The sequence below is a fragment of the Solea senegalensis genome, linkage group LG8, assembly GCF_019176455.1.
Source record: "Solea senegalensis isolate Sse05_10M linkage group LG8, IFAPA_SoseM_1, whole genome shotgun sequence".
Lineage (NCBI taxonomy): Eukaryota > Metazoa > Chordata > Actinopteri > Pleuronectiformes > Soleidae > Solea > Solea senegalensis.
The window spans coordinates 3671530-3687187 of NC_058028.1; the positions used below are offsets into that span (position 1 = coordinate 3671530).

Consider the following 15658-nt stretch of genomic DNA (forward strand, 5'->3'; position numbering starts at 1 on the left):
TTTCCATGTTTGCTGATGAAGATTACAGGCAGATTACCTGCTGTAAAACAGGATCAAGGTTCTCAAGTAGTGCTGTAGTACAGTTTCTTGCCAGGTGGCGTCGATTTTTGCTTGTCAAGACATTAGAATTTTTATAATTCCCATCTGGGCCAAGGTTATTATAGTTAGCGAAAACTAACAAAATATAATAAAATCGTTAAATGAAATAAAAATCAAAACTAGTGTTTAAAATTAAACAATAAAACAAAGACTAACTAAGATTGTAGTGAAAATGTCTTTGTAAATTAATTTCATGCATAATCATTTTGGGTTCATATAAAGTTTATTTATTTTTTAAAGTTTTTATTTGAGACAGCAGTTTCATTCATGCATTCATAATAAAATGGATTCAATTTGTTTGTTTACAATGTTTGACATACTGTAAGGCTATACATGTGTGTAGGATAGTGCGCCTGGCAAATACTCCATATAACAAAGACTAAAACACTAAAGTACTAAATTTAAACTAAGCATTTACAAAAAAAAAACTAACACAAACTAGAAAACCAGCTTAATTAAAAGTTTTCTGACCCACAGGTAAAGTCTGTGGTTCTCCTTTTGTACCACCTGAGAAAATATTCAGCTCTTGAAGTAACAGCATTCTCACCTACGTTAAAATACAGTGGCATGATGGTGCTTTTTCACTATTTTTTTTTGCTTTTCCATCAGTGTTAGAACCTGGTACCTGGTGTGTTTTTTTCAGTACCTGCTTTGATGAAGTTGCACGTGAGCTGAGTCGATACTAAAATGTGACGTCAACAGACTGCCGACCACTGATTGGTCAGAGAGTGTCGTCACTGGAAGAGTCATGAGCATGACATGCGACACAAGAATCAAAACCAACAATACCGAACTTAAAAATCCTACTTATAGTTCCAAAATACTTACAGTTTCAAAATCTACTCATAGCTCTAAAATACTTATAGTTCCAAAAAATACTTACAGTTTCAAAATCTACTCATAGTTCTAAAATACTTATAGTTCCAAAAAAATACTTAAAGTTCCAAATTTAACTTACAGTTCCAAAATCTACTTATTTCTACAACCTACTACTACCAGACCTAACTAGGTAGCATGCTTACTTTAATATAATCAACAAAAGAATTAATTTGAGCAAATTACAAGAAAAGCACTGATAAAGCATACATAAAGGTGACACTAATCAGACATAATTGGTGTTAAAATCGTGTTTTTCTCTAACTTTTCCCACTTACCATGATGACATGAACTACTCAAACAAATCATAAAAACAAGTACATGCAAGGACTAGTGTGATGAGAAACCTTGACCAATCACAGGCAAGATCAGAGACAGACAGTGCGCCACCTATTGGCTGTTTGACTTCTACAAGGAAACCTCAAGTTAAATTGGACTAAAATTGCTTTCACTGCAGTAAAAGAAATGTTGGATTTGAAATAAAATAAAGATTTTAATATTTAATGGACTGTTTTTAGATGTTATGTTGTACTACACTGGTAACTTCTAGAAAAATATACATTTCCACATTGTTTGATATATTCAGCGTCCACTAGAGGTCACTACAGGCACATTTTTCACACAGTGATGTAGCGAGCACAAGTCGATAAAGAGGTACATGGGAGAAGTGTGCAGGTATTGGCCACTGTGATCAAGTCAAGTCAACTTTATTTCTAGAGCACATTTAAAAATGACCAGCGTTCAAGTGCTTTACAGAGTTAAAGGCACAACAACAAGGTAAACATAAAATCAATAGAAATATAAAAGTAAAAGAGTAAAATAATAAATAGGTAGAAATCTAGGTAGGAGTGTCTCTTATAAATAAATTAGCAGTTTAAAACAAATGTACTACTGTTTATTGAGTATCACAAGTAATTTTCTGATATAAAATGTTCCCAAGTTTTAATCTCCACAGTATCTTATAGACCTTTTAAAACCACTTAATTTATCCGGGACACTCAGATCATCTAACCAGCTGCTCTAGACTGAATCTTGGGGAGGACCGAGCCTTTTCAGTTGCAGCTCCAAAGCTCTGGAACGCTCTGCCGCCACATGTTCGGCTGCCTGTTTTTAAATCGAACCGCAAAACGAAAAGGGGAAAAAAAGCTTTCAGTTTCTCTGCCCCCTCTGCTTGGAATACCAAACCAAAATACCAAAAATACCAAACTGAACTTAAATTGCAAGCTTTTATTTCACTGGGAGCTTTCCGCTCCATCTTAATAGACAGACAACAGAAATCCATTGAACAGTGCCTATGTACTTAAATTGTCACTGTGACCACAACTCTTGCACTTTATGTTTGTTGAGTTGTACTCTTGTGTTTCAATGTTTGTATAGTAGTTGCTGCCTTGCTGTTTTTTTATTTAACTATGATTTGTGCTGCTGCCTTTCTTGGCCAGGTCACCGTGTGAAAGAGATCTTGATCTTTTATCTGGTTAAATAAAGAATAAAACAAAAGAACAACGCACTTACTTTACTCCTTGGCTTTTGGCTCAGCATGAGAGTTGCCTATTTTAATCTATCTTTCCTTTCCTATTGGTCTTAATGCTTTTTTTCTGTTGGTTTTAAATAGTTCTTAGTGTTTTCTTATGTTGTTTTTATGTCTAACTGTATAGCACTTTGGTCAACCCTGTTGTTTTTAAATGTGCTTTATAAATAAATTTGGATTGGATTGGATTGCAAGTTTTAGAAGAAAACATAAAAGTATTAAAAAGGGATTAGGGAGGGACCCATGGTGGAACAGTGGTAGGGTGAGTTGTCTGTCAACCAGAGGTTTGTGGGTTCAATTCCTGGCTCTTTTTGTCTATATGTGTCCCTGAGCAAAGACACTTGTTGAAGCGTGTGAATGGGTGAAAACTGTAGTGTAAAAGCAGCTCATCAAGACTAGAAAAGCTCTATATAAATACAGACCATAATATCAACTCTTCTTCTTCTGATTGTACTTGGTAGTAATGAGTAAAAAAGATAGTTAGAGGAAATAATTCAAGATTCAAGAATTTTTTATTGTCATTATGAGGACATAATGACATAATGACTCTTTGAAACGTTTTATTTTCATCAAGGTCAATGAATTTACCAGCAGAGGTGGAAAGAGTGGAATATTATACTCAGGTAAAAGTACCACTATTTTTTGATTGAACTTAAAGTATTGGTGTAAAAAATTTATTCAAATTAAAGTAAAAAAAAAGTAGATTGTTTGAAATGTATTTAGAGTAAAAGTTACTTAGTTAATTTTTCTTTTTTTTCTTGCTACCTGAGCCTATTTATGCCTATGTGTTAGGTCTATGAACGCATATTTTTTATTCATAATAAAATGAGTATACGATAACAATGAGTATATATATATATATTAATACTTTTTAAAAAAAGGAAAAAATTGTGGGATTTGTTGAGATGTGTAAATATCAGTGTAAGTATTAGTGTTGAAGAGTAAATAAAGGCACCAACAAAATTAAAATAATTCAGCTTTGCCTGAAAAAAAACCCAAAATAAAGATGAATATCTCTCTGGAATAATGGTGAATAAGCTCTAAACTCACTCACATCAAAGTACAGCCTGTGAACATAATCTCTGCAAAGTTTGACTTTGATCAAGAGAAGCAGAACAAAATTAGAGTGATTTTAGTGCAAAAATTACAGACAAGGACTCATTTATCACATTTCAAAACAGATTTAGATTTAAACCATGTATTTAACTACTTTCTTCACTTTCATATGCCTATTAATGTTCAATAAAACAATTTCTGGCATTGTTTCAAAGTTCCTGCAGACTTTAATATGTTTTCCATTCAAAAAAAAAATGGCTTGTGCCTTAGGCTAGGGTAATGCGTCTAAAAACGTGATGACGTCACCTAGAGACGCCAGGGAGCGCTTGATTTTATCACAGGGAGTCGGTTTAACCGGGGAGTGTTTTGTTTGCGGTGAAAGATTAAGTTTTCACGGAGAAACATCAAAGGTAAGAGCATTTTTACAGTTGTCGTTCGGCGAACGACTCTCTGTTGTGTGTATTCTTTGGCGTGTATCTCTGTAATGCTTGGTCTTATACTGCTGTGGCATACACCATTGGAAAGGGCAGCTTTGAGCCATGTGTGTGTGTGTGGGGGGACAAGATGGCGGCGCGTCAGCTCCAGAAATGCGTCGATATGCGCAATAACTTGGTAATTGGTATTTATGAAGTTTGACATGCAGTTATTCATTTAGGTGTTATTTGAACTGTGTTTGTCACATTTTAAAGATGCTTTACAGCGTTGTAGACCAGGTATCAAGAACATTTTGATACCAAGTTTAAATTTATTTTTATTTTTTTAAATCACTTTTTCGTGATCGTTAACGAAAAATAAGTCGAGTAAACTCCGTCAAGTCTTCCAATTGGGGGTCTTCGGACACAAGTGGTTCTTTCTTGTGTTGTGCAAAAAGGACAAGGTGTCACAAATCTCACATGAATTGTTTTTAATTAAAGGCAAACCTTTACAAATTAAAGTGCTGACAAAATAAAATATGTAAACACATACTGTATCAGTCAACATGGGTCAAAAGTCACTAACTCAGGGAGTTCCTAAAAAAGTTTTTTTTCTTATTCCATCAGTGATAGAACCTGGTACCTGGTGTTTTTTTTAGTCTGGTGAGGTTCTCAGTGAGCTGAGCCGATACCTAAATGTGACGTCAACAGACTGCCGGCCACTGATTGGTCAGAGAGTGTCATCACAGGAATAGTCATGAGCGCAACGTCGGACACAAGAATCAAAGCAAACAATGCTGAACTGTAGATCAGTGAAAGACTAAAAAATCCTGAAAACGTGCGTTAATCTCCAACAATAATTAATGTCAACATTTAACAGAGGAGTCTGGTGTATTTAGCGACAGAGCCCGATCACGACCACGTTCAGTGACTGCGTCAGACGCTCATGCAGGAAGTAATGAGCGATTCTGTGAACGAATCTTTTTAAATCGACTGGTTCTGATGATTCAGTTACACCGGAAACAGCGGCTTTACAAGTCACTAGTCTGTGTGTTTGTGTTGCGTGTAAAACAAAGTCCCGACAGTTTCACGCAGCCATGCTACGATGACTCCGCCCACGTTGAGGAAGTACCAAAGAAGATACCAAACTGTGTCATGCCGAGGAGAGGCGAGGCGTGCCAGGACTGTGTAGTGGAGCAATAAAGTAAAGTAAAAATACTTGTTAATATTAACTATGAGCATCACATAGCATGTTTATATTTGCACAGTGCATACATACATACTGTATATTTGTTGTTATCATTTATTTCAGCTGATTTATTATTATATTTATTGGCCTTGGTGGTTTTGATATTCACCCTGCACTTTAACATGCGGGCCTGGGTTCTGTTATTATTTTTGTTCGAGAATATAAGAAAAATGAAAGATTTTTTTTGTGCCAAATTTGGACGTCACATTATTTTACATGATTAATTACAGAAAATACGATTAATTAGTTAAAACATTTTTAATCGATTGCCCTAATGTTTTCTTTTTTGATATTATCTTTTATGGGTTTTTTTTATGCTAGTTCTTAGTCATATTATTGTACAGGGCGCTCGCACAGGTCTTGAAAGTCTTAAAGTATTAACAATTTTGAAACGCTGTTTTCCAAACCTTGAAAGTCGAGAATTTTGTGTCCCGAAAACAGGCACAAAGGCGAGTTAAAAATGATAAAGATAAGTTATGTTAAGGATGGGAGGAAATAATTCTATATGCTGTACATTCATCCATCATTTATTCATTCATTCATGCTTTTATAGTTCAGACCGTGCTCTTGGTGAAACATGTTTGTGTGAAATGTATGCGATTTTCAAATGTTTTTGTCAGAAAAACACAATTTAACGTCAATTCTGCAGTCATTAATTCAAGCTTTGTATTAAAATTAACTTTTCTACTAAACTCAACAAGGTTCCACCTCAACAAGAAAGTGAGCACACAAGTATACAACTAGTTTGTATTTGACATTTTAATTAAAGATATAAAAGAAAAACATGACATTTAAACACAGCTGAAATTTCCCTAAAATAAATAACTATAACGTCATAATATAGTTCTGGAGTAAACTTTTTACATAGAAAATGACTATAACCATGCAGACGTCAGATGTTGTTGTTTTGTCACTTGTTATTGTTTCAGTCATGTGTCATCACAGCACCTTCTCAAATCAGCCAATTAATGTGTTTTTTTTACCCAGGAGGCCGAGGGGTGAAACAAAGTGCCGAGCTGGGCAAGAAAAGACAAGCAAGTGTTTCCGATACGACGCCTGAGGCTGTGAAACAGACGCCCAGCAGCTGTTGGTGCTGGAAAACAATTAAATCTGGCATTTAATTAGAGGTGACCCCCAAACTCACAACAATTTGGTGCAGAATCAATATTCACCGCCAACCACACTTTATTGTTCATTATTGGAGATAATCAAATCTCAAAGTCCTGCAGTTCTGTTCCATTGACGTCTCTTATTACCGTAGGAAGTAGAGTGACGTCAACACAAAGCTTTTTAGTTTTAGTTTATTAATTTTTTCGAACATAAAGAAGAGCGAGTGTGCAAATTCACAAATTCTTTCTTTTTTTCTTTTTATGTTTGAAAAGGAGTTGGAAGTTTAAAAAATGATTTCATCTCACCCCTTCTCCTTGAATTAATCAGTCAACCCGGCTTCATGCATTTATTTCGCGTAGAATCCAAAAATAAACACATGACGGACAGTGAACCATCCATTAAAAAAAACATAACTCTGAACTTACAGCTACTTTAATGAATTCAATTTAATACTTTACTTTAACTGAAGTAATACTTTTGGTACAACTTGGCCTTGGCTTTACCGTCCTTTGCACGTGACTGGAAACTGCTGGTGGATATTGGCCAACAGCCGGTGTTTCCTCCAGAGATCGCTACCACCACCATAAGACTTGAACTGGTGCTCTGGTCCCCTTCTCTAAAGAAGGTCTATATCATCGAGCTCACAGTACCCCAGGAGGATTCCGTGGACGAGACATACGAGCGAAAACACCTGCGTTATGCTGAGTTAGCTGCTGAAGCACAAAATCGCGGCTGGAACACGGAAGTCCACCCAGTGGAGGTTGGACGCAGAGGATTCGTGGCCACCAAACTGTTGAGAGACCTGGGAGTCCGGGGCCAGAACCAGTGCACAGCCATGAAAACTGCATCAGAGGCAGCAGAGAGAAGCAGCCAGTGGCTCTGGATGAAGACGAACAACCCCAAGTAGCAAGTCAGGAGGTATGCAGGGACAGGACGCCCCTCCCATGAAATGTACTCACGGACAAAAACCTGATAAAGGCCAGAATCTGTGGTTGGAGCTGAGTATAAAGACAGATCTCAAGACAGACAAAGACAGATTTTATAATCTGAGGACAAGGTGAAAAAGACGCAGTTAAAATGAACCTGAAACACTTCATGTGTGCGGTGACTTAGACGATCCTTCTCTTGATAAATGATGATAAAGATAATTCAGTTTCGCCGATCGGTCGATTGTGTCACAAGCTGTTTCATGGCGAATGGTGACAATTTGCCCAAAATTGGCACGCTTGCCTTGGCCTCGGCCTTTTGAATCCGCGAAAACGTTCAATAATGTTTTGCGTTTGATTTAATTAGTGCAAACTAATTAGTGCAAACTGACACGTTTCTTCTTTTTTTTTTTTTAGTTTGTTCATTTACGAAGTTTGCAAATCGCCAAAATTGATATTTTTTTCTGGGTTGTTTGGGTTAAATATTTTTGATCAACTGCAGTCCTGATCAAACCAATAAAATATTGAATAATTATCAGGATTTAACCCATTAAATGCCGAGTTGTTTAAGAAAGTTGTAAGAAATTTATGCAGAAAAACTATCAATCTGTAAATTTGACAGAAATTTGACAAAACGTTTTTGTGTTCACATTTTCAACAGGTACTGGTGAAGTCAAACTATCTAATGAAGGTGCTTCTAATGAAGAAAAGGAACAAAAGGATAGCGGTGTTCAGACTGATGAAGTAAAGACTACTGATGCTCCTACCGTTGCTTCTGCTGAATGAAAATTATTACTACTGCTACTGACGCAAACAGGTGCAATCTTTTTGCAAACAACTGAGTCGCGATCTCAATGTGGGCTGTTGTGGAAATTGTCTCTGTAGACGTACAACAGCATCTTTGTGACATGTTACTGAATAGAATAAAGTGATCAATAATTTCTCTTGATGTGATTTGTGTCATCAATGTTCAACGCGCAGCCCAGATGTTGGAACCGCACACCAAGAAGCGAGTTGGTTGTGCGGGGACAGGTGGAGTATTAAGCCCCGCTGAAAAAGCAGAAATAACAGTTCAACCAGTGTTTGCTTTTGGCAGCCGTTCTAGATTTAGTCTTAGTTTTAGTCTTTTGGACTAAAATGCTTTTAGTCACATTTTAGTCATTTCTGTATGTGATAGATTTAGTTTAGTAGAAAGGCTCAGGGTGAAGGTGGTTTACAGTGGCCTGGACCTGCCTGCAGAATGCCCCCCCTCACCGGGGGTTGTCATTGGACCCCGGTGCGACTGTCGGACTATCCTCTGTGCGCCCCAACCGTGTCGTGTCACCAGGGTGGTGAGCGGTCCACGTAAATCAGGCACCAGAAGTTGGCGGCGATGTCGCAACTGACCTGACTCGTCTTGAAACACGGACCATTGACATCATTTTAGGTTTTACTTGACAGATTACGCGCACAATAAGCTGACAGACCACCCACTAACATGTATGTCCATTTTCGTCTCGTCATGTTCTAGTCATCAAAGATTCATCTCGTCATCGTCTCGTTATCGTCATGAAAAAAAGGCGCGGAATCATTTCTCTATCGTCATCGTTGACGAAAAAAAAGACAACAGAAGAAGTCGCCAAGGATAGTCATCCGAGCCTTGACCCAGCGACCCGCTGAGCCGGCCGGCCGACACCCCGACTCCCCTGCCCGATGGACCTTTCAGCAGCTCGAACCAGACATTTGTGAGGGAGCTGTAGCAGTGATCTCTTCATTAGTTGGAATGCCTCCTATTCCCTGTGTCCAGACTTAATAGAAGCTTATATTTAAATTTTGACCTCAACTGAAACATTTAGAAGCTTTTCATTATACTTTAATCGATCTGTTCAACAATACGATAGCAAGAAAAATAAAATAATATTTATCAATGTAAGGTCTTGTATGTATATATATATATATATATATATATAGATATATATATATATAAATATATATATATATATATATATATTATAAGTCCATGCGCCTAATCCTTAGACGAGGAAGAGCACGCAGCCACGTGCATTGTGCCTATGGGGCTCAGCACTGCCCCCTATCAGAGCCTCATTTTCTGCCTCACCCTGTGCATTTTCACTGCACATTTACGGTCAACCAGAAAGACTAAACAGGTCACACACATTCAAAAAATATATTAGACAGACTGTAGAACATCGGCATGTGTAGTCAAACATGTATATTGGCGATATAAAGAGAGGCAGCAATGGGCATGCGCCATCTGCCTGCTTCAGCTGCCTCACCTCACCGTTCTCCCGTGTATTTGAATGGGAAATAATGCAGTAAATCTGGTTATTTTGACCATAGAAATGTTGAAATCATACAGAAAACTAGTTTATAGAACAGTCAAGTGGACTTTTGTCATTGTACGGCCTCCCCTGACCGCACGTCACTTCTGTAAGCGAGTGCGTATTGTATCAGTTTCCTGTTGAACCTTTGCAACGGAAACCTTCTACTGAATTTTGGTGCGTGCACAGAACACCAAGTCCGACTCCAGTCTGACTAGGCGTATACACGCAGGAGTATTCGGACTATGGATCGCATTATCCAGGTATGTTAGTCCGTCTAAGACTAGCTGGATTTTGGTCAGACTAACATGTTTATGTGACATTAAGAAAACGCAATTATTGGGACTTTTAACATGCACTGATTGTATAAGATGTGTTTCTCCAAACTACATGATACAGCCACCTCCCTCCTCTCGTCCCAGAGAGACGAAAGATGAATTTTGTATAAATACCAGCGCCGACTCAGATTTACACTGAGGTTCGAGTGACACCTCCTTGTGGTTTAGTCGTCTGTGACACAATGACGTCCACACAGAGGTGGCCAGAACAAGGGTGGGCACTTTTACAGCTGCTGTTGGTGGCGTCTTTCTCTGTGGCTGAGGAGCTGCTGTGCCGACAGAGAGGAGATCCCGAGAACCCTCAGCTGTTGAAGGATGGCGACATCATGCTGGGGGGACTCTTCTCTTTCCACAGCAGCTGGAAGAACAGGCGGGAAGACTTCACACACAAGCCGTCACCACTGGAATGTACCAGGTCAATTATATACTGTGTAAATCTCTTTTAATGTCACATTTTATCCAAGAATGACTGGACTGAACTCATAAACGGTTTGACTTCAGTTTGAATTTCAGGGGCTTCCAGTTTGCTCAGGCGATGCGCTTCGCCATCGAGGAGATTAATAACTCCACAGACTTACTGCCTGCCATCTCCCTGGGCTACAAGTTTTTTGACACCTGCAGCTCCGTTGCAAGAGGTGTGAGAGCTGCACTGGCACTGGCAAACGCTGATGAAGTCACATCTGCGCCCTCCAAAACACCGTGCGCGAGACCTGCACAGGTGCTCGCCATCATGGGAGAAACCTCCTCTTCACTCAGTATGCCCATAGCTACTGTCATCGGGCCATTTCATATACCAATGGTGGGTGAGTTTGAATGAATCTTCATAAAAATGGCAATTCAACTTGCTTCTCACTTAAATTGTTTAACCTACTTTTTTTTTTTTTTCAGATCAGCCACTTTGCCACCTGTGCTTGTCTCAGTGACAAAACCAAGTACCCGTCCTTCCTCAGAACGATACCCAGCGACTACTACCAGAGCAGGGCTTTGGCCCAGCTGGTCAAGCACTTTGGTTGGACTTGGGTGGGAGCGATCAGAACCAACGACGATTATGGTAATAACGGAATGGCTATATTCTCAGAGACGGCGCAGCAGCTGGGCATCTGTCTGGAGTACTCTGGAGTACTGTGTCTGTGTTTAGAACGGACCCACCAGACAAAATACAGAAGGTAATTGACATCATTAAAGCGTCCACCTCTCAGGTCATTGTCGCTTTCCTCCACCACCTGGACATGGATGTGCTCATACATGAGTTGACCCACCATAACTTGACTGGGTATCAGTGGGTCGGCAGCGAGAGCTGGATCTTTGACTCGCAAATTGCAAAACTAGACAGAAATCACATTCTGGATGGGGCCATAGGCCTGTCCATCCCAAGAGCACACGTCAGTGGCATGAGAGAGTTCATGCTGGACGTGAAGCCGCTCAACTCATCGAGCGCTGACATTTTCACCGAGTTCTGGGAGACGTTGTTCGGCTGCAAGTTCAAGCAGCCGTCGTTGTCGGGGAGTCACAGAGAATGTACCGGACATGAAGTTCTGACGGGAGCCGTGAACAGCTTCACTGACATGTCTCTCATGCCTATATTTAACAACGTCTACAAAGGCGTGTACGCTGTGGCGCATGCTCTTCACCGCGTCCTCGGCTGCAACCAAACATGTGACGACAAGCTGCAGCCGGATCCCTTCACCGTGAGTTTTAAACCCAAACGTGCTGTTTTAAATTTGTGTAAGATAGTGAGGTAATGAATGATGTTGTCGCCCCGTCTTAAGATTTTACAGCACATTAAAAAGACTCACTTCAACACAAAGGACGGAGACGAGGTTTACTTTAACGAGGACGGAGACCCGGCGGCAAAGTATGAAATTATCAACTGGCAGCCGACACGGCACCGTGCCGTGGACTTTGTCACTGCTGGTCTGTACGACGCGTCTTTGCCCGCAGACAAACAGCTCAATCTACAGAGTACATCTCTGGTTTTTGCGCAGAACTCGACGCTGGTGAGCGACCGTGTGACACTTTATGAGCAGAAACAGAAGAAGAAGAAGAAAATAATAACAGAAACGTGTTGTGCTGTGTTATTCGTGCAGGTGCCTGTGTCAGTCTGCAGCGAGTCGTGTCCCCCAGGAACTCGCAAGGTTCTCCTCAAAGGAAAACCTGTGTGCTGCTTTGACTGTATAAGATGTGCAGAGGGAGAAATAAGCAACAGCACAGGTCCAGTAATAATCCATCAAAGTTTCTTGCACTAAATCTGAACACTGTTTTAATTATTTAAAGTTCTGTGTTTATGTTCAAGGTCGTGCCAGTGTTTTGTTGATGATGTATTTGTATGTGTGTATATATATGTATATATATATATGGGTCAAAAATGGCCCTGTGCTGGGGGAAGTCACGGTGTGATTATTGTGAGATATATATATATATAAAACAAAGAAAACAAAAACAGTGTTGCATATAGAATTTCAGATAATTCTATGCGCAGTTGTGAAACAGTTGTGAAACCTGGAAACTTAAGTTAAGAGACAGTTGTGATAGATTTAAGGCCTGAATACTGGCTTCAACGAGGGCCTTTCAGTGTGTGTGTGTGTGTGTGTGTGTGCTTCTCCAACGTGAACACTGTGTGTAGGATAAAGCACTCTTGTATAAACCATCTTAAAGGGATACTGGAGTAAAAGTATCTTACCAGAAAATGACTTCGATAGAAGTTGAAGTCACTATTTACAACCAAACCCTCCCAAAAAAGACTGAACTATCCCTTTAATTTTACTTAGTTTCCTCAAAGATTAAGACGGTTTTTTTTCTCTCTTTCATAAGCTGAATTAATTAATAAGGTGGTTTCAAAAGTCTGGCTGGGGACCCACAGATGGGACACATGAGATTATTTGGGGTCCCCAAACGAATTTTCCCAATTTGTGTTGGCCACTTTATGTTTTCTACGTTAAAAAAAATGTTTTAATGAATTAAGTCAGCTTTAATATAACATTTGGTGTTACTCAGTGTCAGAGTAAGGTCAGAGGTAATATATTTATATATATATATATATATGTATGTATATATATCTTATATATAATGAAAGTCTGAACATATATATAGAGAGAGAGAGAGAAAGTGTGGCGAGTTAGGATTAAGCCATGGTGGCTCAGTGGTAGGGTCAACTGGAAGGTTGTTGGTTCAATTCCTGGCTCTGCTCGTCTACATGTGTCCTTGAGCAAAGACACTTAACCCCATGTTGCAGCGTGTGAATGGGTGAAAACTATAGTGTAAAGCAGTTCAACAAGACGAGAAAAGCTCTATATAAATGCAGACCATAATACCAACTCCTCTTCCTCTTCTGATTTTATGTCTGAAGAGTTAGAGGAAATGTAGAGGAGAAAAAGTACAAGTTGCTAGAAATATGAATAACAAAGTAAAGTACAACACTGACAATGAGTGAGTGACATTAGTTAGTTACAGGGCTGTTTATAGCTTTGTGGGGGCCCTATGTACAGTGCTGTTTTGGGGGCTCCTACAATAGTTTCCCAAACTGCGATGGAGAGATTCTTAACCCTTTAGATGATCCACGAAGATGCCACATTCTACAGTTGTGATAACCTCTTAAACCTCTTAACCCTCTTATGACAATCATGATATTTAGGTGCTTTGATTTATTTAGATTTTATGGCTGTAGAATTGTTCAATGAGTGAGTTCTTCTACTTCCTTTTTCACAAGACAACTTTCACTTTTGAGGGTCTCCACAGGGGGTTGCTGTGCCAATCTCAGCTGACATAGGACAAAAGGCAGGGGGTCACACCCTGGAGAGTTTTGGAATTTTCTAGATATCACAAGCGGTCTAGGAGTTACGGTCATGAGAAGTTGGGGGGTTTTAGAGATCAAAAATCAAAAAGCCCAATTAAAAAGTCCCGTTGACTTATTGTTTCAGAGATAAAGACAGGGACTAACACTCAGCACTGTCCCACATTGTCAACTAAATAATTAATCCTCTATTGGCTGGTTATCATGTCTTGTTTCTGCTTTATTATCATCATCATCATCATTATAATTATGACTTTCAGATTCCGTCAGCTGTGTGCGCTGTCATCCTGACTTCTGGTCAAACGAGAGACGGGACACGTGTGTGAAGAAGGACATAGAGTTCCTGTCATACGAGGAAATAATGGGCGCACTTCTCACCGCCGCGTCCCTCTCTGGGACGTGTGCGACCTTGCTCGTGTTGCTCGTTTTCTTCCGACACAGGAAGTCTCCCATCGTCAGGGCCAACAACTCCGAGCTGAGCTTCCTGCTGCTCTTCTCGCTGACCCTGTGCTTCCTGTGCTCCCTCAGCTTCATCGGCCGGCCGTCAAAGTGGTCGTGCATGCTGCGACACACGGCGTTCGGCATCACGTTTGTCCTGTGCATCTCGTGTATCCTGGGGAAGACCATGGTGGTCTTGATGGCCTTCAGGGCCACGCTCCCGGGGAGCGACGTGATGAAATGGTTCGGGCCCGCGCAGCAGAGACTCAGCGTTCTGGCCTTCACTCTCGTACAAGTTGTCATATGTGTCATCTGGTTAACACGTTCTCCGCCTTTTCCGTTCAAGAACATTCAAGAACTGAAGGGTAAGATCATCCTGGAGTGTGCTCTGGGCTCAGCTGTAGGTTTCTGGGCTGTACTTGGATATATAGGAGTTCTAGCCGTGCTGTGTTTCGTTCTTGCCTTTCTGGCACGGAAACTGCCCGATAACTTTAACGAAGCTAAGTTCATCACTTTCAGCATGTTGATATTCTGTGCCGTGTGGATCACCTTCATCCCGGCCTACGTCAGCTCTCCGGGAAAGTTGAGCGTCGCAGTAGAAATATTTGCGATTCTAGCTTCAACTTTTGGACTTTTGTGTTGCATTTTCATCCCCAAATGTTACATCATCTTAATGAAGCCAGAGAAGAACACCAGGAAGAATATGATGGGGAAGACGACACCAAACTCACTCTGAATGTAATTACTGAGTTAGTCCAGGTTTCATGTAACATTAACTTCACCAAACCTGTGTTTCTATGACTCTGGCATTTTATATTGTATATAATGAAGTATGAATAAAGTATAAAGTAAGTGTAGAACCCATAATACACAATGACGTTATGACAGTTTGTACTGTGCACAACATCACTCAGCATTAAAATCACACAATCAGACATGAGAGTCAGTGCAAAGAAGATGTAGCGCATGGTTGTGTAGAAGAAATCCTTCATGAAAAAGACTGTGATCAGCAAAAAGTTGATGCAAAGGAAAAGTGATATGAAAACCTGAACTAGAATGACACTGTCATTGTTTACACGCACTGAAGAGTCATTGGCTGCCATTTACTGCAGTAATTTAGCTCTTAAAGATGATAGAATAATTCAGCTCAATAGATGTCAGTGTTAATCAACCGGTCAAAACTGATGATGAAAACATACACATCATTTTAGGGTCTCAAATACATAGAGACTCAGTTTACCAAGCTGTTCCTGAAAAGTGGTTCACAGTTACAATTTTCTGCCGAGCTCTGTGCTGCACAGTGAGCAACAACTGTGTGTGAAGACTTTATAACAGTAACTACAACACATCACAAGTTTACTCACCAATGTTGTCATCAATGAGAAACCTCACAGGTGATGGTAACTATAGTTACTGTCTCTGCATCACATTACGAAACATACAAGACATTTTAATGTTATTTTCAACAGCAGAGCTAATATATTGAAAACACAAACACAGCCCAACAGGACACA

The 15658-nt window shown here is 39.8% G+C and overlaps 1 protein-coding gene and 1 long non-coding RNA gene across 3 annotated transcripts; both read left to right on the forward strand.

Moving 5' to 3' along the window:
* The first annotated feature begins 3881 nt into the window (after positions 1-3881).
* LOC122773915 lies at positions 3882-8198 on the forward strand. 2 transcript variants are annotated; one of them, XR_006360928.1, is made up of 3 exons: positions 3882-3969; positions 5049-5176; positions 6209-8198. It is a non-coding gene; the product is annotated as an uncharacterized LOC122773915 (long non-coding RNA). The 2 variants fall into 2 exon arrangements; XR_006360929.1 differs by lacking the exon at positions 5049-5176.
* A 1687-nt stretch (positions 8199-9885) lies between these two features.
* Positions 9886-15042, forward strand: LOC122773914 (extracellular calcium-sensing receptor-like). The gene is given in 7 exon segments (XM_044032904.1): positions 9886-10331; positions 10418-10715; positions 10805-11032; positions 11035-11604; positions 11686-11913; positions 12004-12127; positions 13967-15042. Coding segments are annotated over 7 exon segments (2595 nt in total). The 5' UTR covers positions 9886-10098; the 3' UTR covers positions 14881-15042.
* Positions 15043-15658: the final 616 nt, after the last annotated feature.